Source organism: Phoenix dactylifera, chromosome 2 (assembly GCF_051530095.1).
Source record: "Phoenix dactylifera cultivar Ajwa chromosome 2, Ajwa_hap1_PhDact_Kaust_v1.1, whole genome shotgun sequence".
Classification (NCBI taxonomy): Eukaryota; Viridiplantae; Streptophyta; class Magnoliopsida; order Arecales; family Arecaceae; genus Phoenix; species Phoenix dactylifera.
The window spans coordinates 11264672-11288690 of NC_143191.1; the positions used below are offsets into that span (position 1 = coordinate 11264672).

General features: G+C 40.0%; 1 protein-coding gene across 11 annotated transcripts in view; it reads right to left on the reverse strand.

Moving 5' to 3' along the window:
* PHYLLO (2-oxoglutarate decarboxylase/hydro-lyase/magnesium ion-binding protein) overlaps positions 1–24019 on the reverse strand; it is a 107373-nt gene that overhangs the window by 69322 nt on the left and 14032 nt on the right. For 7 of the 11 annotated variants that reach the window (XR_015975074.1, XR_003385634.3, XM_039132111.2 and 4 more), the window contains exons 4-11: positions 22499–22616; positions 19002–19118; positions 10219–10320; positions 2095–2154; positions 1703–1825; positions 1172–1276; positions 908–1102; positions 373–471 (exon numbers count right to left, since the gene is read on the reverse strand). Coding sequence is in view for 9 of the 11 variants with exons in the window: in XM_039132111.2 (XP_038988039.2) it covers positions 373–471; positions 908–1102; positions 1172–1276; positions 1703–1825; positions 2095–2154; positions 10219–10320; positions 19002–19118; positions 22499–22616 (919 nt within the window). In the remaining 2 variants the exon portion in view is untranslated. The remainder of the gene's footprint in view (positions 1–372; positions 472–907; positions 1103–1171; positions 1277–1702; positions 1826–2094; positions 2155–10218; positions 10321–19001; positions 19119–22498; positions 22617–24019) is intronic. The other 4 variants (XM_088715304.1, XM_088715303.1, XM_039132113.2 and 1 more) reach the window with 1 other exon arrangement.

Consider the following 24019-nt stretch of genomic DNA (forward strand, 5'->3'; position numbering starts at 1 on the left):
AATCAATATGAATGACCATTTGCCACATACTAATATAGAAAATGACAAAAGAAGCAGAGTTTCCATCTACAAAGAAGACCTCGAACATGTGTCTTTGTGAATAAAGTTCTCTCCATCTAAATGCTCAGTGACTAAGAATATATGGCACCCATGGTCAGAAGGGATTAATATTCAAAAGGAGAGAGCCAGTAATCACTTGGCTCCGAAGAGTTTTGAGTGACTTTTAAACAATCTAAATTCCAAAAGTTCTGGCAAAATATCATGCGGCATCCAAAACAAGCGTTTACAGCAATGCTAAGATATGAAGAACCAAGATTAGTTTTCTCCAGCTCAACAGATCAGCAAATAAGAGGAAGAAAGTATATCTCAAACCTGATCAATTGCTTGGTTTGCTCCTACATCCTGCAGCTCTGGAGGGCGATCAGCTGTGAGTAACATAAGAGGTACACAATCATGACTAGCCTCCACAACCTGTATGCTATGCTTGATGAGCAGGTGGGAAAAAAAAAGTTGATAAAATATGAAATGTTTTGTAAGAAAAATTGAAATTAAAAAAGAAAAAATTTACTATCTAAGATTCTAAGCAACTATCAGAGTTCTGCATACTATGCTTGATGAATAGGTGCAAAAGATTCTGATAAATATGAAATGCTTTGGAAGAAAACCTGAAATTCAAGAGGCAAATTTAGTATCTAGGCAACTATCATAGTTTCCTATATGAACCAAAACAAGTCAAGCTGAAGAGGTTTGAAAGGACAAAATGAATAGTAAGCAGTAGTAATAATCTCACATCAATTCAAAATTTACCAATTGTAAAAATCTATAAAAGCACAGAGATTAGAAACTGAGAAGCATAATAAATCATGAGCACTATTAAATTCAGATAGCCAGAGCTCAAAATTCTCACCGCAGGAAGAAGATTTGACACAGCAGTTCCTGATGATGTTATGACCACTGCCGGTTTAAGAGATCCTCTTGCATAGCCAACAGCATGAAATGCAAGGGAGCGCTCATCAAAACATGATATGCAAGTTGTCAAGGAATGACCGCATGCAGAAATTGCAAGTGGAGATGATCGTGATCCTGGAGCTATACAGAAGTACTAAAATAAAGAAGTAATTATAAGTACACTTAAATCATAGCAAGTCTCTCATTTACTGGTGGAACTCACCGTCAAACCAAGTCGAACACATTCTTCAATTATAAGTGATGCCCACAGATAATTGACGTTGGCACACTCTTTTATCAAGCAATTAGTTCCACGAGAATCCATAAGCTGACAGTCAAATAAGGCATCAAACTAGTTTTTCCACTGGAAAAGTTCCACTTGAAAACAGTCTATCTTCTTTGTGCACTACTAGTTCAAGAATTTACTCTACAGTCTACACATTCAACCATATATTCAGACGTCTTTCAACATGATTACTGTTAACAATCAAGAAAAGTGGATAGTTGTAACATGCAGTAATTGTTCTATAACTGGACAATTATTAAGAGGGCATTTCTGTTCGACCTATAGCATGATTTTCCAGTCCCTATATGAAGCCCCATGAAATTTGACTCATGGCATACAGGAATTAAATACAATAGCCATACTAAGGTAAAATTATCAGAGCGTGCTCATAAAATAATTATGAACAGAATCATAACAAAGAAAAATTATCAGAGAATGTTCATACAATAATTATGAACAGAATCATACCATGTTACTTCCAAAAGAAGCTGTTGATGAATGTCTAAAATAATAACGGCAACAACTTGGAGAGTCTTCCTGCAAAAATAATAATGATTCAAAGCAATATTTGCAGAACATGAGAACTGCAGCCTGCTAAAAGCATTATCCAATCAGTAAGGTGTTTATGGATCAAATAAGTTATTGAGAAAAGATTGAGAACTTCTACAAACAGTTCTTAAGCTATAAGGAAAATAATAAGATAAGACAAAATAACATTCTTGAGTAATTAGAAACTAACATATTTACTAAAACAAGATAGCTTTTGTATAACTGAATTGTGAATCAAAACTTCAACATGCTTAAGACAGAAGAATGTGGATAGGTATCTTTAAGAATATTTAGAAAAAAAAAGAATATACCTGAAGCGATTTATTGGCTCCAGCATCAATTCTAACAAGAATTTCAGCATTCAGGAATACCTAGAATGGAGATATAGGCCAACAAAAGGATTTTAGTCTGGGAAAAAGTATATATTTTGCAGCTGACAACTCAAAATAATAATACCAGATCTAGAAAGTTGACATATAATATAGTAAACTTATATACAATTGCATATATATGGCCATAGAAAGCTTTTATTTTTTGTGCATTCATTTTATCATGATACAGTAAGGACTTTGATAATTTCATGAAGCTTGGCCTACTAAATTACAACCAAGGTCTGCAAAACCTTACTGTACTGGTGTACAATCGGGATGGGTCCTAAGTTCGGTTCGGTATGATCCAACCAGTTTGAACCGGTTGAATAGAATGGAACAGCCCCATACCACACAGTATCAACCCCAAACCATCCGGTTCAGGTGGTACCATGGCTGAGAGTGAGAAAAAATGCCGCAAGCCTGCGTCGATGTGGGACTATGGACTGTATACCATACTATTGATTGTAATGTATCGAACAAGTAAGGTAGCAGTACAATACTTGGTACCGGTCTTGTGGACCTTGATTACAACAATATACACATATCAATTTAGTTAAATTGCATATTAATTGTGTCTAATGCTATTCATTAACTGGTTGCTAAAATAATCAGTTGTTAAACTATTGTAAGTAATAAAACACTAAATTTAACACTATCACAACTTGTAAGTCAGGCTTGACCATTTAACCATATAAGCAATACAGCATATATAACCACCCATGATATGCTATGCGCACACAAACAAAACAATGATTGTTGCCCTTGATTATGAGAGGAAGTAAAGAGAGGAATTGCAGGGGGGCGGCCAAGCCCTCCTTCAACACCTCCTTCAAAAGATTGGTCCAGGTGAATGACCCGAACATCTGCTTCTTGTGCGAGACGTGGCTTTCTGGAGGTGGCCTCCGTCGAGTGCAGAATCGCCTTGTCGCTGCTTGAGAGCCTTTCGCAGTGGAGTCTCGGGGGCTGTCTGGGAGTATCTTGGTGCTGTGGAAGCGAGAGGTAGCCACTATGGACGTGTTTCGTAAGTGCCCTCAGCTAGTTGTAATGGTAATTTTTGAGCCTAATGAAACTCCTTGGATTTTGTGTGGTGTGTGTGCTAGTACTAACTACTGGACGAGGAGAGTCCTTTGGGGTGAGGTCACCAACCTTGTCTTCCAAGAGGACCCAACCATAGTGGCGGATGATTTCAACTGCATCTTGGGGCCTGCACCGACAAGGTGGAGAGAAGAAAGTTCCAGGAGTCCCTAGAGTCGAATGGACTGGTGGATCATGGGTTCTCCGAATAGAGGTTCACCTAGTGCAACAATTGTGCTGGCCGTGCCAGGGTTTGAAAGAGGATCGACAGGGCTGTTGCATCGCCGTGTTAGATTCAACGCTTCCCGCCTACTATGTTTGTCATCTGGCCCGGATTGCCTCTGATCATTGTCTGCTCTTGATCTCTATAGCTTCTTACTCTAGCCACCATGGCCCTTTCTGCTTCGAGAAGATGTGGTTGTCGTACCCCCAGTCATGGAACCTTGTTCGGGAGGCTTGGGGGATGCCGGTGCGAGGAGATGCCATGCAGAGGGTCTCGTGCAAGTTGGAGCTCACCAAGCGAAGGCTTCGAAGATGGAACCGTGAGGAAGTGGGCGACATCTTCAGGAGGTTGGAGGAGGTGGAGTCCATTGCGGACCTTTAGAAGAGAGAGGATCGATTGGGCGGGCTTTCGAAAGCTGACATGATTGTTCTACACCAGAAGCTGGCTATGCATCACTCCCTCTTGTGGCAGTAGGAGATCTTTTGAAGTCAAAAGTCCAAAATTCAGTGGATTAAGGAGGGGGACAGGAACACTCGCTTTTTTCACTGGACGACTATCATTAGGAGGCAGAGGAGCATAATCTGATCCTTGAGAAATGCGACAGGGTAGTAGGTGGAGGAGAGCAGGATCAGATAGGTTCTGGTTGATTTTTTCAGGTCCATATGGACGGAGGACAGCGGCTCGGAGTTTGCTACCTACTTTCCACGGCCAGATGTCGAGGTGGGGGTGGCTGAGATCAAGGCTGTCAGAGTCGGAGGTGCGGGGGTTTGTTTGCGCCATGGTGGAGAACAAAGCCCCGGGGTTGGACGGCTTCCCCCTTTCTTTTTAAGGAGGTATGGTGCATTATCGGGAGGGCAGTGGTGGAGGCAGTCCATTTGTTTTTCAGCACGATGGCAATGGCCGATGATTGGAAAGCAGCCTTCGTCACCCTGATTCCGAAGCACCTGGATGCGGCGGAGCCCTGCCACTATAGGCCCATCAGTCTCAACACTACCTTTTATAGGTGGTGGCCAAGATTCTAGTGGGCAGGATAAAGCCCTTGCTGCCCGATCTCATTTATCAGGAATATGAGGCTTTTGTAGGAGGGCAAAGCATCACCGACAATATCATGATCGCGCAAGAGATGATGTGGGACCTACATCGGGCTCCGAGGCGGTGGTGCTATATGGCAGTGAAATTAGATATGGAGAGGGCCTATGACAAGGTCCGCTAGTGCTTCCTCAGGCGTGTGATGGAGAGCTTGAGCTTCCACGAGACTTGGATTACCTAGGTTTTGGGCTATGTGTCAACAAGACGTCGTCGCCTTTCTTCCGTTCTACTATCAAGCTTCACTAGGGTTGTCCTTTGTCCCCGTATTTGTTTATTATTTGTGCTGATGTGCTCTCTCGTACCCTGCAAGCTGATTGTCGGGAGAGAAAATAGAAGGCTTATGTTCCAGCCCCTGAGGCCCGACCGATCTCTCACCTCCTTTGCAGATGATTGCCTCCTCCTGGCTTGAGCAAGGATGAGGGATGTGCGGGCCCTCAGAAGATAGAGGATGAATCTTCACAAGTCTACCATTTGCTTCAGTCCGAAAACGGAGTTGCGAGTGAGGCAGGAGATCAGGGGGCTTCTTGGCATGAGGGAGCAGGAGGGGCCTTGGAGCTACTTGGGCGTCCCCATCATGGGGAGGAGGCTGTGGGTGTCGAAGTGCCTTAGTTTGGTACAACACGTCTCGGAGCAGCTGGAGGATTAGAGGGCGGCCTCATTGTCCATGATAAGCAGAGTGACATTGATTAGGTCGGTCCTTAGCTCTATACCTGCATACCTCATGTCCAACATCGTAGTTCCGAAGACTGTGCCGATGAGGATTGAACAGCTTCTTCGGAGTTTTCTCTGGGGATCCTATGGTGGAGGCCACGATGTGCATTTGTTGGCTTTGGAGACGATATGTCAGACGATCTACGAGGGAGGGCTTGGGGTTCAATCTCTTCTGGCGAGGAGAGAAGCGTTGATTGCCCGGTATGCGGTAAGATATGTCCTAGAACCACAATATTTCTAGAGTTAGGTGATGACAGCCCAATACAGCCCTGCACGACTGTTGAGGCAACTCAGAGCAGCCGGAGGTGCTCTTCTATTTGGCAGGAGATCCGCAGGTATGTGCCCATGGCCGTGGCTAACTCCAAGTGGCTAATCGATGACGGGAGGAGTATAGATGTGGTCGAGGATCCGTGGGTGGATTCACACTCGGTGAGACCCTGGCTGACTATAGTCAACTTCGAGGCAGTGGATGGACTTCAAGTCTGCGATCTTTGCCCAAAGGGGGCTGGGTGGGATACTATCCGAATCGGTCAGCTATTTGGAGATCATATTGCAGAGAGAGTCCGGCTTGCTGTCCTGGGTGTGACAGTCCGAACGTAAGGGTGTGGACTGTGGAGTACGTTCTGTAGACCCAAGATCAGATTGAGTGATATCTATAGTATCCTCTAGAGTGAGCAGTGCCCAGGGCTGGACTGTGTTTGGATCTAGCAGTTCGGTCCCCACCAAGGGTGGCTTTATCCTCTGGAAGGTAGCCTAGCGCTGGCTCCCGATGAGATTGGTGCTGTGGGAGAGGACTGGGCATCCACCCCTAGTGCCCTGAGTGCTAGATGGATGAGACCGTGGACCACGCTCTATTCCAGTGCTAGCATGCTAGGAGGGTCTGGAGGCTAGTTGCGATCTAGCCAGATGTTTGGTGCCACTCGAGTTCTTTTCTGCAGGTGCTTAGATGGTGAGCTGTTACCCTGTAGACTCGGCAAGTGGCCGTTGGGGCGACTTATACTGCTTATCAGATCTGGCTGCAAGGAATGCCGCGAGAGCTGTCCTTCTCCAAGGTTTGGTGTGGAGCGGGCCCGAATTCAGGCGGCAAAGATTATTCATACAGATTTATTGGATGAGCCTTTGGTAGCTCGGGGCATCTGAGCTCTTCTACTCGTGTAGCAACTAGGATGGTGTTTTTCACTTAGGAGCCCCCACCCTCAAGTTTTTTAAGGTCAATTTTGATGGATGCGTACTAGATGACGGCAGGAGAGAAGGTGCGGACTTTGTCATCAGAGGCTTGGACTCTAGGGTGCTTGTGGTTGGTGCTTGCCAGATCTTCGACACCTCTGTCCCAGAGGTTGAGCTGAGAGCAGCGTGGGCGAAACTGGGCTGTGCTCTTCGGGTGTTGCGGGCCAGAGCAAACTGCTTGAGGGAGATTCGGTTATGGTTATTGGTTGGATCCAGGGTGGCATCCGCGGTATAGGTGGGTGCCACCTCTTGCTTCGAGACATCTGGGCCATGATCTGTGGCGATGTGACCTTCCAGGCCAAACACATGTATAGAGAGGCCAATGGGGCTACGAACTGGGTGGCCTCGTACGTGGCCAACCACTCCGGAGATGCCCTTTGGATCAGGGAGAGGGAGTTGTCAAAAGCGCTCCGAGATACGTTGTCTTTTGAACTTTTTGGATGAATCCGTACTAAAATTGTATGAATCATCCTTTTCAAAAAAAAAAACAGAGTATCTCACCATCAAACCTCATCAACATCCATCCGACCAGCTAGTGGCCTGCATTTGACCATTCATCTTCAACCTTTTTCTTTGAGATATTCATACTATTTTTTTACTGGTTCTTCTCCCTCTGCTCTTCCTCCTTTTCATTCTTTTCTTCTAATTATTTTCCTCTACATCTCCCTAAATTTTCCCTTCATTCTCTTTTCCTTCATGTATTCTTTGTTGTTTATCCTAATTTAATGAAAAGGACCATTAATTGTTTCTTTTCTTTTCTTTCAATGTATTTTTTCTATTATTTTTTTTTCACCACTCATGCTCTTCTTTGCCTTTCTATCTTGCTTTTTTTCTTTCTCCTCTCTTCATTCACTATATTTTCTTAAAAAATAGTTACTACCTAAGCCACAAGGCAGGCTTCTTAGAGATCTAGGGCCCCCTCGTCACTTGAGAACTGCTCGACCACCTTGACAACCTTGTCAACATAAACCAGTAACTCTTAATAACCCATGACTTCTTCATGTTATTCAAACTATCAAAAATTTCATAATTCATATGAAATTTGTTAGAGATGACTTGATCTAGCACTTTGCATATCAATATGTACATTTCAATATTCCATCCTTATGTAGAGGGTTATTCACCCAAGGTTTGCAATCTCGGCATCGGACCTATACCGGTGCCACACTAGTACAGTGTCGGTATGGTACGGTATGAAATTTTTTTGGTATACTAAATGTCAGTACACCAAGTACCGGTACCAAATCGATACGGTACAGTATGCCCCGTACCGCCCGATTCGGGCTGGTACAGCATATAATTCACCTAATAAGCTCTTCAAACTTTGGAATCACTCTCCTTTTGCGCATGATTACCTTCTTTGTATAACTTCCATATATCAGTTTCAAAACAAGCACCTAGTATGAGAACATACTCTTGTTCTTTAATAGATCATTATCTAAGTTCATTTCGTAAGCACTTTCATTTTAACAACATTATTTCATGCTATTAACAAAACAAAATATTCTTTTTATTCAGTTCTCTCTAGTATTAGATTAATCAAATTTCATAAATTTAACAATAATATAGAATTCATCTTTAAGGACATTGACCTTTCCACCGTAGTTCCTGTTGATATCATTAAGCCAAAGACAGCCAGTGAGGTTATAAGTGACTTTCTATGGAAGCATGTGACACCATATATAATCCTCATACTTCCATGTTTCGAAAAAATTAAAATATTGCTTGTAAACAATGATGACTGTTCTTATCAAAGCAATTTTATTCTAATGCAGATGTGTTTCAGCAGGCAATTTTAGCTTGTTGATTATCTAGTGTAAGGTGAAGTTCATTTACCATTGATGATTAGGTTAGACACTTTTCACCAAACCCAGGAAAGTGCAAGACTCTTCAACATATAGAACTAACACATGATAAACAGAAATTAATCTCTCTTCAAATTTTGCAAGTTTCATTGCCTTGAAACCTACTTGGGAGTTTGCAATCATCTGAGTTTTTAAGATGCTCATTCATGTTCTTCGGTTGATTTCTATTGTTACCAAACTTTTTCAGGAGATGCAAGAGAGTGTCATTAAATCGCCCTTCTGAAAATATCAAGTATTCCTTGTTGTTTGCACCGTCACAAATCAAACATAAGCTCAATTGCTCAAATGCAAGATTTGATATAGGAAAATATGAGATACACATACACTAGTTTTGGTTTTTACCTCCACTACTTCATAAATTGTATGGTTAAAGTTAAAGTTAGGAGGGGCATAATACATGAGAACAAGATATTTAAATGTAAGAATTTAGATGCTAACAAGGATTGACCTGCATATCATCAGGCTCCTTAAGTTCTAAAGTTAGAGCAGAAACAAAGCATGCTGGAATTCCCTAGCAGACTTAGATTTCAGGGGAAAAGTGCACTTTATGGTATTCGGAATACCATATTCCTATCAAAATAATCAAATTATTGAGAATTTTTACTTACGTTGTGACTCATCTATGATATATAGGGGTCTAAAAAGGATTAGAGAACAAAGAAGGCTAATGAATAGTATATGAAGAGGGACTAGTTCACCAAAATGTCCAAGTAATAATCTGCTTAAGCTGAAGGAGTCCACACCTTCATAATAAGTCAGAACATTGGAGAGAAGAAAACTCCACAACTTTATTCCAAAGAACTGAAATTTTCTTAGCGTTAGCTGCATATATAGATATGTCATATAATATAACCTAATATATAATTGAAACCAAGGTATGCTGAACTAGTATCGATAGGCGTACCGGTCGCCTACCGGACCGGTTCGAACCGGTGCCAAACCGGTCTGCATAACACAGTCTGCGCGTGCTGCCCACACTGCGTCCACAGGGCGCGCGCGCGGGCGCGTTCTGGCGAACCGACCAGTTTGCACTGGTTCCTATCCATACCGGACAGAACCATCTGGTTCCTTCTAGTACGCATCTAGTACCGGCCAGTTCCGGCCGGTTCAGGCCATAGGGGTCGGAACTGTTTTTTAAGGTCGTACGGATGAAACCATCCAATTCCTTCGGATACGCATCTTGTATCGGCCAGTTTCGGCCCAGTACCGCTTGGTTTTGACCCCATAGAGGCCGAAACCATTTTTTAAGGCCGAACGTACAGGCTGAACGGGCCGGTACGGGCCGGTTCAGCATACCTTGATTGAAACTAATATTCCCTTCAACCCTACTCATTGTAAGATTATTTATCTCATTCAAAATAAAAGACTAAAATGACTCATGTAAAATTCAGAAAAACAAGTAGCAATACATGACAACAAAGTCAAATCATGAATTAAAAAGTCACTTGTCTAGCTTATTCTATAAGTTAGCCAATAAATTACTCTGTAAATCAAAACAAAATCTAAAATGCTTCACTTAAGCTTACACTCCATGAAGTTGATGCACCCTAAACTATTTAAGTTTAAGCACACTAAAGTCTAAATTATCCATTCTTGATCAAAATTAAATCATGCACCTAACCTATTTAGTTAGACAAAATAATCTGAATTAATAATATTCCATGAGGTACATAAGAAACAGTTCTTTCCACGTAAACATCTGATATAATTCACACATATATTTATCAGCTCCTATGCCCCTTCTTTGATGGTAGGCCTTTTCAGAAAAGATTCTTCTTTTAACAAAAACTGAGTAATGACATGTTATGGACTTTTCAACAGCAAGCATTTTAATGTTAACAAGCATCATCAAAATAATTGTTGAAATATGAATACCATTTGAACATGTTTGTGCTCCATCAAATTTGACAGCCCATAAAAGTAATTCATCCACATGTCTTTGACATATGTGCTAATTGGATGAATATATTGGATGATCTGCAAAGAATATCCAACAGCATATTTTGATAACTATAAGAACATCTAAAAAAGAATATAGAGGAAAATAAAAATATTTTGAAATACTAAGTTTCTGCTGATTAGCTTAGCAATAAGATATAACTCAAATTGACATTCAACATAGTTTCTGAGAGCTGTTAGCAGTAGCATTGGAAAAAAGATGAATAAGATCACAAACAGGAAATTCCCAAGGATGCAGCAATTAAACAACTAAAAAGCAAAGACGTGAACAACAACATATACTCAACTCAACAAAGATCCTATTTAATAAAGCTTTTGGAAGGCCAGAAAATGCTTTCTGAATGGAAGAAAGCATTCTCAGGAGAAATGAAGGTGTTTGGTAAATATTGAGAAGTGCTTTTTGGTTTCCCAAAACTGAAAAAGCTCTACTTGGGAGAAGCTCCATTTTGGAGCTTTTCCCCAAATGCTCTACTTGAGAAAATTATATTGTAATATTATATTATAATATTATATTTCATTATATTATAATAATATACTACACTATATTACATTATAATAATATTATACTATGTGATAATATTTTAAAATATAATAATAGACTACTATTTTATGTTATATTATACCATATCAAATTATATTATTTATTATACTATATTATATTATATTATTAAATTATATTAGCTTATAGTAATATATTGCATTATATTGCATTATAATAATATTATACTATGTAAAAATATTTTAACATTTAATAATATATTATTGTGTTATATTATATTATACTATACTATATAATATTATGAAATATCCTTTATTGTCATTTTGTCATACTAAAAGTACTTTCTCAAATCAGTTACCAAATAGATGTATAAGTTTCACAACACTTAAGATATGTAGCTAAATAGCTTTTTGTTAAAAGCTCTACATCCAAAAACTCCACTACTAACAGCAACCCCAGAAAAGGTCTAAGCCTTTATCCTAAACTAGTGGGATCAACTATATGAATCCTTTTCCTCCATTCTGCACTATTTAAGGCTACACTTTTTGAAAAATGTAGCGATATCAAGTCCTTCCTTGCTACTTTATCCCATATGACTTGCGCCATACCTCTACCCATCTTTTCTTTTACATGTATCAAGTCACTCCTTCAACTGATACATCCCTCAACCTACGTTGTACATGTCCAAAGCATTTAAGTCATCCTTCTCTCAATTTGTCTTCAATTGGTGCTACCTGTACCTTTTTATGAATGACTTCATTTCTTATTTTATATTTTTTTGTAGTACCATGCATCCATCTTAACATTCTTATTTCGGCCACACTCATCTTATGTACATGTTTTTTTCAAACTGTCCAACATTTTGTACCATAAAGCATAGCTGGTTATATAGCTTTCCTATAAAATTTTCCTTTTAACTTGATAAGTATCCTACAATCATATAATATTCTAGTTGCACCTCTCTATTTTATCTACTCTATTTTAATCCTATGGATATTATCCTCTTCAATCTCTCCTTCCTTAGGAATAATCAATTCTAAATATCGAAAATGATCATTTTTAGAAACTTCATGATCCTCAATTTTCACTCTATCTTCATCTCTATTTTAATTTATTAGTAAAACTATATGTCATGAATTTCATCCCGGTCCTACTTAACCATAAAATACTTAGACTCTAACAGACTCCTCTGTAATTCCAACTTATGATTAACTCCAACCTTACTTTCATTCACTAAGATTATATCATCCATAAATAGCTGCATCAAAGAATATCATCTCGAATATGCCTAGCAAGCTCATCCATAATTAGCACAAATAGGAAAGAACTTAGAGTTAATCCTTGATGTAAACATATTGTGATTGGAAACTCACTAGTATTACCACTAGTCAAGGTCCGCAATATCAAAACTGGCATCCATGCCAGTAAGCCAATGGTATGATATGGTACCACACTGTTTCGGCGTGTATCGAAAAAGAGAAACCAAAGAGGGAAAGGGAGAAGGGGAGAGAGGAAAAGAGAGAGGGAGGGAGGGGAAGGAAGAGGGAGAGGGAGAAAAGGAGGGAGAGAGGAAGAGAGAGGGGGAGAGAGAAAAATAGAGGGAGGGAGAGGGAGAGAAGAGGGAGAGGGAGAGAAGAGGGAAAGGGAGAGGAAGGAAGGGAGAGAGGGAGAGGGCGGTGGACAGCGAGGGGCCAAGCGAGGTGAAAGAGAGGGCTTTCGAAGCCCCCTCTCCTACATGAAGTCGTAATATGGGCGGAGCCTTTATTTCAAAACGAAACAAGGGCTCCATCCCCTTTATAATTTTTTCTAAACTTTTTTAAGTAAATTTGGCAGTAACTACAGACTTCACTTATTATTATTTTTTTGAAATTTTTTAAGTGAAGCCAGCAACAACTGCTGAGTTCACTTAAAAAAAACAAAAAAATAAAGGCCAAAGCCCCTATTTCATTTTGAAATAGAGGCTCCGTCCCTATTCTAGCACTTCAGAGGAGAGATGCCTCGAAAGCCCTCTCTCTCCCCTCCCTCCATCTCTCTCTCTCTCTCTCTGTGCCGCCCTCTCGCTCTCTCTCCCTCCCTCTTCGTATCCCTCTCTCTCTCCCTCTTCGTATCCCTCTCTCCCTCTCTCCCTCGCTGATTTCTCGAATTGAGGGGCAGAACCCTGCCGGTCCGCCCCCAATACGGCTCGTACGCTCCGAACGGCATAGTTCAGAACGATACCACCAATCTTGCCACCAATACTCTTAGTCTCGCACACTAGTAACTGCTCCATTATTCAAATGACATGAAAGAACGACAATATTGAACTGAATTGATTAAAGAATACTTACCTACCAACATTGAAACACAAATCAGTCACACTCAGCCATAACATCACTATTACAATTGAAATTGACTGTTAAAGGCCAGCTAGAGTCAATTGCGACTTTCAATTGATTCACTGACACATAAATTTATAGATAATCCACTAAAATCAAAAATCAAAAGCTCACCTTAACCATTTAGAACTGTCATCAAAAGTAAAAACTTGAAGACTATTGTATTGGTGATATTAGTTAGAACTCGTCGTTAGAAATTACACTGGAATCAGGTCTGACTATGCAAATAATTGAAACACCTAGGATGCAGTTGTGCCAAAGGAGGGTTTTGGCTTGTCTATGACTGTGGATAGCTGCCAATGTGGTAGAAGCAACCCAAAAGTGTTTTAGCTGTAATTCTGTGAAAGCATCATAGGAGATTTATATATTGTTCCACAAGAATAGACATTGAAATTTCAGGGGTTTACAAATATAAAACATGGTGCGCTAGACCAAATTAAGAATATGCTGGAATATAGAAAATTGACACCAAAAACAATGGGGAATTCTGGGAGAATCACCAGATATCTCCAGGCCTCCAACCATCCTAATTCCCAAATAAGAAAAGGGAAAAAAAACTATGATGCAAATAGAAAATACAAGATGATATATCCATAGGGTCGGCAAGAAGCCTAAGCAATGCACGAGATACCTTGCAAATGTCTCTAAAGCACAATGACCATGCTTAGTTGGATCACTAAAAAAACCTAAAATCAGAAACATTAAAGTAATTAAATGGAATATAAACAGTTATGTTGGCACTACTGTAGATAAGAATTTGATAAAGTGAGCATTGCTTGTAGGGAAATTCAAGCAATTGACATACAGTTGTAAGTTGTAACCACTTCCCGAGGAGCAGGATTCTGGTTCTTTGGAAGGACAAATTTGATTGCCAAATTAATAACACTGCGATGAAGATGATTAACAGGGAGCACTTAGAAAAGAAATTGGTAATATCCTTTGTATATGGCTGAGGTTGCACAAAGACAAGAATCATGGAATAAAGTCATGAGGTTATAGGATCACATTCAAATGATTCAACTTTCTCAGATTTCAAAGGGAACATGTGGATAGTAGAAAACTTGAAACTCAATTTACTACAATGCATATGATCGTAGTCAAGGTACGCAGTACCGACTGTACCGACGTACCGGTGGGCATCGGTACCGATACGGTACCGAACCAAACCGAGCCGAACTGGTACTGTACCGATGGGGCTAAAAGCCAAAAAAATAGGAGCCAGTACGGACTAGTCGGTTCGGGCCGGTACCGGTCGGTACCGAAATATGTAGCTGTACCGTACCGGTAGGGTCTGATACCGGTCGGTACCGGCCTGTACCGACCGGTACGGCAGACCATGATCGTAGTTTTCTACAGACTTAGATGAGGGATCTACAGATGAAGGTTTCAAATATACTTGGAGCATTAATAGCATTGCAGAATCTAACATAAATTGGATATGGCTTTGCTTAATCTTGATTGCATCATCTCCATCACCAACTTATTCTTCTTCGTGCATCCAAATTCTTATGACAGTTCCACTCTAAAGCTGTACCTAGAACTAGAAGTACAATGTGAACCTAAATCATTCTATTTAAATTGCTAGACTCCTCTCAAAAAATATGGATAGCAGGTAAAGAAAGCTTATAGTAATCAGGTATGTGGACATAAAAAACAGAACTTGCAAGCTGTGAAAGGAAAAAGAAGAAAAAAATGGGCAACAGAAAAATGGCCTTGTCTGAAAATTAAGGTAAAAAAACTAACTTCAGAACTCAGCAAGGTCCAGCAACACTATAGAATGTCTAGAAAGATAGCTGAGATGGATTCTGAATCGAGAAGTTGTGGAGAACAATGATTGGAAGATAAAATTCCTGGAGTCTTTAGAAGTAATGTAAAATAATCATGGTGCTAGGGCGTAATATGAATCATCACCAAAGAAGGAACCAAATATAGCAAGAGTGGTAGGAGGTTAGTAGGCTATGGTTGTCCTTTTAGTAATTCCCCCACACCAGTCTATGGTCCTCGGAACAGTCTTCAACTTAGTCCTACCATCAGCTATTTCTTTCATTTATTTTTGTACTCTTTATTTTTCATCTTTTTCCATACTTTTGGAGAAAGCAAGATTTTTCAGTAATGACACCGGCCCACATATGGAAGCTCATTGGTATGGGTTGGGTTGGTATGTCACATCCTGTACCAACATGGTATGCTGCTGGATGCGAGAGGGCAGTTTTACCATGTGTAAGTACAGTGCTAGCCCCCACATTATACTGATACCATATTGGGTTGGTATAATATGCATGGTACCAAATGGTATAGGTTGGTACATAGAACATTTGGGAGAAAGCACATAGTTCTAAAATGTTCTTAGAAGAGCCACAACATGAGTAATCAACAACTTGAGCTCTGTTTTATGTAATTCAAGCAAGATCCGCCAAACTGGTACCAGGATCCGTATTGGTCGGCCCATCCACCTATTACGATCGTGCCCTAGGCACGATCGTGGAAGAAGGGTTGGCAGGGGGGGGCGTTAGAGGGGATTGCCGGAGAGGACCGAGCGCCGAGATCCGGCCAGCCGCGAGGGAAGCCCTAAAGCCCTTTTCTTCGAAGAAGACTCCCCACAAACCGGGTGAAAAAGCTTGGGATTCGAGGGGGGGTTGCACGGATTCTTTCACCCATGTCTCGCCGGAAAGGTCGCCGAAACACCCCCATCGGACCGAGGTATGCATGGCTCACCTCTTGTGTTTCCTTTGCTAGGGTTAGGTTGTGTTGGATTGGGATTTTGGCTAGTGAATCGTCGGGGAAGAGTCCGAAACAGGGTACCCCTGTTTCGGCCTCTCTCTTCCGGATTTTGCCGCCGCCGGCCGCCGGGATTGGCCGGGATCCATGGTATTTGGCCGTTGATCGGGAGAGGACCGAGCGCCGAGATCCGGCCAGCCGCGAGGGAAGCCCTAAAGCCCTTTTCTTCGAAGAAGACTCCCCACAAACTGGGTGAAAAAGCTTGGGATCTGAGGGGGGGTTGCACGGATTCTTTCACCCATGTCTCGCCGGAAAGGTCGCCGAAACACCCCCATCGGACCGAAGTATGCATGGCTCACCTCTTGTGTTTCCTTTGCTAGGGTTAGGTTGTGTTGGATTGGGATTTTGGCTGGCGAATCGTCGGGGAAGAGTCCGAAACAGGGTACCCCTGTTTCGGCCTCTCTCTTCCGGATTTTGCCGCCGCCGGCCGCCGGGATTGGCCGGGATCCATGGCATTTGGCCGTTGATCGAGTTTGTGTGGAGATTGGTGATGGATTTATAGGGTTTGTTGGGGATGGGGATTGGTGGACCGAGAGCTTCCCTCGTGGTTCCACCTTCTTCTTCTCTCCCTCTCGCGTCGGTTGGCCACCGGCGGCGACGACGGCAGGGGGGGCACTGGGGTTGCTGTCGGGTGGGGGCCGAGCCACTGTTAAGATGGTTTTCGGTGGATAATTGGAGGAGGGGAAGAGTGGTCTTCGGCTGATGATGGAGAAGGGGGGGACCCCTTTGCTGGTTCTTGGGAGGAAGAAGAAGAAGAGGAGATCTCTTCTTCTCCCTTTCTCTTGGTCGGCCACCATCGCCGGCGACTGCAAAAGTGGCGGCTGGCGATGGTTCGGCCAGTGGTGGCCGAGGTGTGTCCTGTTGGGAAAAGTAAAGGCGCAGCCACCATGGCTGCTGCCTTGGACTAAGAGGTGGAGGATGGGAGACATATTCCCATCCGTGAAGAGAGAAGGGTCTTCTCCCCTTCTCTCTCGTCCGCCCCTTCTTTTGGTCTCTTCACCGGGACCGATCATCGTCGCGGCGTGGCTGCGGCCACGGCTAGCGATGACATAGGCTGGTGGTACAAGGGTGGAAGTCGGGCCACCCCGACTGCCCTAGATTTGGAGAGATTGAGATGTTTGGGAACCTGGTGATGGACCCCATAGTAGATGTAAATCATGGTTTAGAATATTTAAATATTAAATAATTTAGTTTGTGATTTATAATTGATGTTGTAGGGGAAGAGTCAGCGGTGCCAGAAAATTTTGATCAGGGGACTCAGCACCCCAGCGCGTAGGTTGTGATTCGGATTCGTATTTAAGTCAGTCTACAATTTCAATAAGAATCCCTGCATCTGAGCACCTCCATGCATATATTTGATTTATCATTGGATTTATTTTATAATTATGTTGTTATTGTTTTATGAGCTGATACGATACCTATAAGGCATGCATTTTGTTTATTATGAAAATATTGAAATAAATTCATTTGGGAAGAAATAACATATTTCTTGAGAATTTATGAAAATATGTGATGTGATGGAAATGTGATTAAACATGTAAAACTAGACGTGTAAAATGGGTTGGACTAACCTTGTCATGAGATAGCCTCTACTAGCTTATGCGTAGGATAGCCTCCACGGGCTTACACGTGGGATAGCTGCCACGAGCTTATGCATGGGATTTGTGCAGTCTTGGACTGGAACATGATCTTGGTTAGTTCAAAGCCAGAAGTGATAAATTCTAAAACTTAGGAATCAGAGTAATACGTGAATGGATCACATAATGTGAAAAAGGATTTATGTATATGAAATGGTTATATATACTTGTTGTTTATTGAGCTTTTAAAATGATGAAATGACATTTATTTGTTACTTTGATGATTTTATCATTATTACTATGTGTGGCTGTTGGGATTCTTACTAGGCTGGAAAAGCTCATACTACTCTTACTTCCTTTTTCAGAGGCACTGGATTTGTAGAGTCCATCGGGTGGGACGAGAAATGAGATCAGCATGGAGTTTAACTGCTAGATAGATAGAAGTTAATTTATCTTTTGCTTATGGATATTTGAAATTATGTAATTAATCATTACATTTTGGTTGGATTTGATTTAATTACATTAATCATTAATTTTGGCATTTATGTGAATATTGTACCTTCTAGGCCTTACATGATCTCTAGGGTTCTACTTTAGGGATTATGTGGCCGTGTCACGTGGTCGACCCGAGTGATGGGTTTGGGGCGTGACAGTCCCTAACCGGGTCGGCTCGGGACGGGCCAAACCGAACAGTTCGGTCTGGTTCGGCCTACCTTGAATTCAAGTGGCTCTAGGCAAGGTTTGTCGTACCGTACTGATAGCAGTCTCGTATTACGCCAAGCATGCTATACCGTACTGATAGCAGTCTCGTATTGTATCGACACTTGGTACGCCTTATTGTCTTATACCATACTATATACCGACACTATAATATGATGGAACTAGTATATAGGGTCCGATACCAAGACGACAAACTTAGAATCTACTATTATCCAAGTATACCTGTTATTTTGCCTCAAATCCTGAAAAGAGGAAAACATTACAACTGGGGCAAGGAGAAGTGAATTTATAACTTTGCAACTGTGTCAATTTATTGGTTGTTCCCAAGCATTCAGGTACAATTCATTAATCATATAAATATCAATTAGGACAGAAACATGGACAGATTATCCAAGAGCATATATAAGGCTATAATCCGATGGATTCAAATAAAGGCATTCAACAAGGTGAGCCTTTCCTCCTGCAGATATCTTAATCAAGAGCATCAATTCAAATGACAAACTTACCTATTTTCATAGTATGTTTAGCACACAGAGAACAAAGAATTTGGAACAAAAACACATCCACAAACTTCATCACATATAAAATTACATTGACAAAAAAGGCAAAGAAAGCCTGAGCCTAGCAGCTGAATGAGCTTTACGTTCAGTCAGATGTATTGCATATATAACTGCGGAAAGTGAATAGAAATGGCATAGTTGTTTGACAAAACTACCAGCAAAATATACAAACCATAGCAACCCCACATACCTGGTGGAAATATAATTCAAAGGTATGAACCGCTCTCTCAAAAGTATATGATACAAAATCATCCCAGATCAGAGTAGATGCTAATAAAGAGAAGCCCTCAAATTCATTCAGCTCTATCTGGGGAAAGAGCATCTCAGTTTTAAAAGCGTGAAAGCATAAAAAGAAAAATGTATTGTCAAAATGTATTGTCAAAGGCCAATTCACAAAATAAAGTAGTAGCCCAGAGACTTAAAATGGAAGACAGTCCAATATAACCTAGAGTCTATGCCACCATCAAGTATCAATAAGACTGCATTGAACAGTTTCTGCACAACATAAGCGAGCTACTTTTAGATGGGAATGTTGGAAGGAAAGATGATAAAATGGTAGCATACAAGAGAATGCTCAAGTACTTGAGTATAAACTAGGAAGAAGAGATCTAGAAATATTTTGCAAAGAAAGCTAAACCATAGGACATATAAAAGAAAGTGAAGCTAAACATGTAAGCCTTTGCTCAAGAATTTTAGCCATATCGGCTGTAGGCCATTGGTGCCTGTAGACATTCAAGTTGGGGAGTCCAAAAACTAGGGGAGAGATCCCAAGTAGACTTGCATGAACCAACTGAGATGTATCTTAGGAAAACCTTCTAGTTTAATTTAGGTTCATGTTGTTTGAATTTTGTGATGGTTGGTGGAATCTTTTTGCAGAATTTGGGTGGGGGGAGGACCAGATTTTCTTAAGACATAAGCCAAAGTTATTAAAAGGAGGTAATAGTAGGGACCAAATGGCATAAAAGTGCTATATTGGTGGCATAGTTGTAGTTATGACAAGTAAATGTCACTAAGCACCGAATTTGTACCACAATAGCCCCAGTAGGGAGCAGAAATTAAAAAAAAAAGTGAGAATGCGAGAAAACATGTAAAGCTATTGTAAAATTGAAGCACCAATAACTAAAAATGGCATGGAAATCATTAGTTTAAATGAATAAATTATATGTTTATTACAATTATTTTAATTATGTAGATATTTCTTCCAGTCATGCTCGTGTGAACAAGTTTATCATGAAAGAGGTTCCATGCTAGGCAACAAGTTATGAATGAGGTTCCTAACAAGCACGAGTACCAATAACAGAAATATACTCATTCAGCTTTTGTGAATAAGAAACTAATGACACCACAAATCCACAAATCATTATTGTTACGATTTAATAAAAAGCACTCGTATGAATAATCTTTTATTACAACTATGATTCTAATAAAAAGCACTAGTATGAATATTTTTTTTACTGTTACAATTTATACAACTTTGATTCTAATAGAATATGGCAGCACTAAAAAATGTTAATTTGAAGAGGAGGGCAGAATCAATGGTAGCTAGAGCAAAAACAAGACTCTGAGATGAGTGTCTCACTATAGGTGAAAGATTACAGTCACTAAGGGTCACAAACTTGTCTGATTATTAAGGAATTTTAACAATACAATTTGGTATCTGCTAACATCAAGTATTGAAGCATTAACTTTTAGGCGGCATTTGGTGACCTAAATAAGATCACTTTAGTGATCTTAGATCACTAGTATTCTCATCCCACGTTATCTGATCCTCGATGATCTAAGATCACCGTGTTTGGTATGCTATGCGCCAGTGATTAAAGATCCTTGGATATCCACATTAACCTATTTGGAATTCCATAGGAATCCAAAATCACTGACTATGTAATACCAAAACTGCCCCTGATATATTCCATATATTTTGCAACTGTTAAACAGAATCCTCAAATAAATCATAGGAAGACACATATGAACATAAATCAAATTATTGAAACCTGTCATTACAGACCAATTTAACAAGACCAAAATTAATCAAACCTATCAAAGTAACTTCAGGGGACTAACAAACCTTCCCAACTAGAAGAATTTTTATGGGATTATCAAAGCCTTCCCAGCTAGAAGCTTTTTCTTCCAGAGATCGGCATTTTGGAGACACTTTTTCCCGTAGGACCGAGGGGCATTTTTGTCCCCAGATTTCAGCCCAACTACCTTAGGGTGATCTTTGAAATGTGTCCTCAAGGATAGGTTTAACATCCAGGGGTTGGGTGGTGATTTTAGGAGTGGGGATGATTTGGGATCATCATCACGTAGGATCACTCGGTGCAACCAAACATGGTAATCTTGTTACCTCAACCCACATCACTATTGATCTTGGGGTCATTACCACATCCCAAATGCCACCATAAATGAATTTGCAAAGCAAATTGTTCATGGTCTTATTTTTGCATAGATGGCAATATGTAATTTCCATATGCATGGTCTGGAAATAAGATAAAAACCAGTAAAGTTAATTTTAGATGGGACCACGAAAATTCTTAATGTAACTTAATTATGCATCAAAAAGGATTCAAATTATGCATAAAAAAGAAAAATTTTATGCCTTGCAAGCTTAAGCTTTTGAGATCAATTGGTCAGTTAGCATACTAATTATAGCTCAGGTTTGCTAGAGGTCACAAGTTGAAATCACCTCCAAGCTAGTTATTTATTTAATTTCCTTTGATGTCATCTTGTTGTCAATCTCATCTCCACATGCATGATCCAGGCCACACATGAGGAGGGTATTAAGCCTAATATACATCATAGAACCTTGTCCTATCAGCTCAAGCTTTTAGGTTCAATTAGCAACTCACCATATTATAATAGGCCAAACTTAAGAAAAATCATAAGATATTTTATTGAAACAACGAATTTCTCATTGAAGCATCTATTTGCTCATATTTGTGGAGATCACCATGTTGATTAATTGGTCAACATATGGATATAATACTCATGGTACCAGTACCGCAAACCATGGTCAAAACAATGGGAGGCATAAAAGCGGCACGAATTGGAAACAAAGAGATGGAGATCCAACATGGAACAAAAATCTAAGAATTACTCAAATTAGGCGAGGTCATTGACTCTATGTTGAAGGGCTTAGAGAAAGATGAAATATTACTAAATTAACATGGATTGACATTGTGATAGAGAAGCAGAAAACGTAGGCCAACATTGATTGAAGTTGTCATAGACTCATAAAGGACTTAGAAAAATTTGCAGCAATACTGAAAAAGCTGCCTTTAGTAGACTAGGTGAAACGGGAATATAAAGTCAAGCCCAAAAATAGTTGGAACATGGATTGATCGCTTTGGCTTTAATGATTATTAATATTAATTCTTTAATATATTGATGATGTTTGGTTCTATAATCGGGTGATTTTCTACAAATACTTGCAACTTAGATATCATGTGAGAAAATGAAGTTTACACCCCCAACATCTTTTATTGAAAAAAGGGGAACTTTTATGTGATAAAAAAAGGGTAAGCCAAGCATCTGCCATGTCTGTGAAAAAAATCAATTAGTACATTTTGCTGGTGTTTTGAATCATATCCCAGTTTAGCTTTCTTTTTTGGAGAAAAAAACAGCAACTAAAATATGTACAAGCAGGCAATCACAAATATACTGCAGTAGGTAGAGAGATGCTAATTTCACCTGTGGAATAAAGAAGAAAAATGAACCAGCCCCATCCTCCATCATGAATGATTCCTTGTTATAATGGATACCTATGAACCCATAAGCTCTTATCGGGGGCGAATCAACTGAAAGGTATCTGCATAAGAATCAATTGACGTGCTGCTTATTTTTGCTAGTTGCTCTTAATATCAGTTGCTGTTACATGATTCCTTTTAGAAATATATTCCAGCAAATGAAACAAGCACGGGTGTGGACAAAAAAATTAAATTTTTAAGAAGCAAAAAAGATTTATATATTACCAGAATGTAATAATAATGCCTATAAATCAGAAATCGGTTGATGAAATTTCATGTAATACCAGAGACTAGTTAAGTGATAGCAGACAGTAAATTTATACCAAAAGATCATAGAGGACTAAGAATTACAAGAAGCTTTAGTTTATCTAACCTCTGTACTTGTGAAGGCTCTCCACCTCAGCAGCCCGCATAAGCAAAGCACAGATTGCTATTTGGCTTGTCAAAAGGAAATATCTCTAACATTGCTTAGCAATTCATCCAGTACGTAGTACTTGACTGTTATATTTGATTGCCCTATATATGTTTGTGGCGATAATGGTTCGCTGTTTCGGTACAAGACTCCATACCAATACCATCCTATTACAGTGTTGGTACATAGTACGATTCAAGATAGCAAGACATACTAAGTGTTGGTATGGTACGAAAATGTGTATCGGTATGGTGCGGCAAACCTTGGTGGTGATCAATCATTAAGGGAAAATCCAATTTGTTCTTTACATGCACCTTGTTACAGGTTTGCAAAATGATTGTGTGATACACTTAGGAAAAACTAAGTAGATTCAATGAAAAATGATGAGTTTACGTAATCATTAGAAGGTTTATCTTAGTATAGTTTCAGTATATGATTTTCCAGCTTAAATTTTTAATAGACTTGCTTTTTAGAAATAATATATCCTATTCTAGAATTAGCATATTACAGAAAACAAATGGTTGATTTTTCATAAAAGTGCTGCACATTGTTAGAGCTACCAGGTACTGGGCTCTTCCATTATATTACAGATTTACTATTACTTGTACATGCATTCTGCCGACATTGCGTTTCGATAGCACATCCTAGTGTGATTGCATGTACTCTTATTGCTTCATTTGAAAAGAATGCAATTTGCAACAATCCACCTTTGATCCTCAAGTTTAGCACTAGGATGTCAGCTGGAGGTCATGGAGAAAACTGTCCAATTCAAAAAGTTCATGGTGGCTTTTGTCCCAGTCATTTTCTAAAACTGCTGCGTGCCTCTTCCCCACTTCCCTACCATTCTGTCATTTTCCTAGCCTGCTCTTGGATCTTTCATCAAGCAAATGCACATCTGAATGACCAAACAATATTTACTTCAGCAATGGTAATATGCATTTTGTATAGCTGCTTCCCTACTGTCTTGCTCAAAGAATCTCCTACACTGAATGGAAACTAACGTATTTATAATCAATATTTCACAAGCAAAAGCAAAGACAGTTCAGGGGGTCT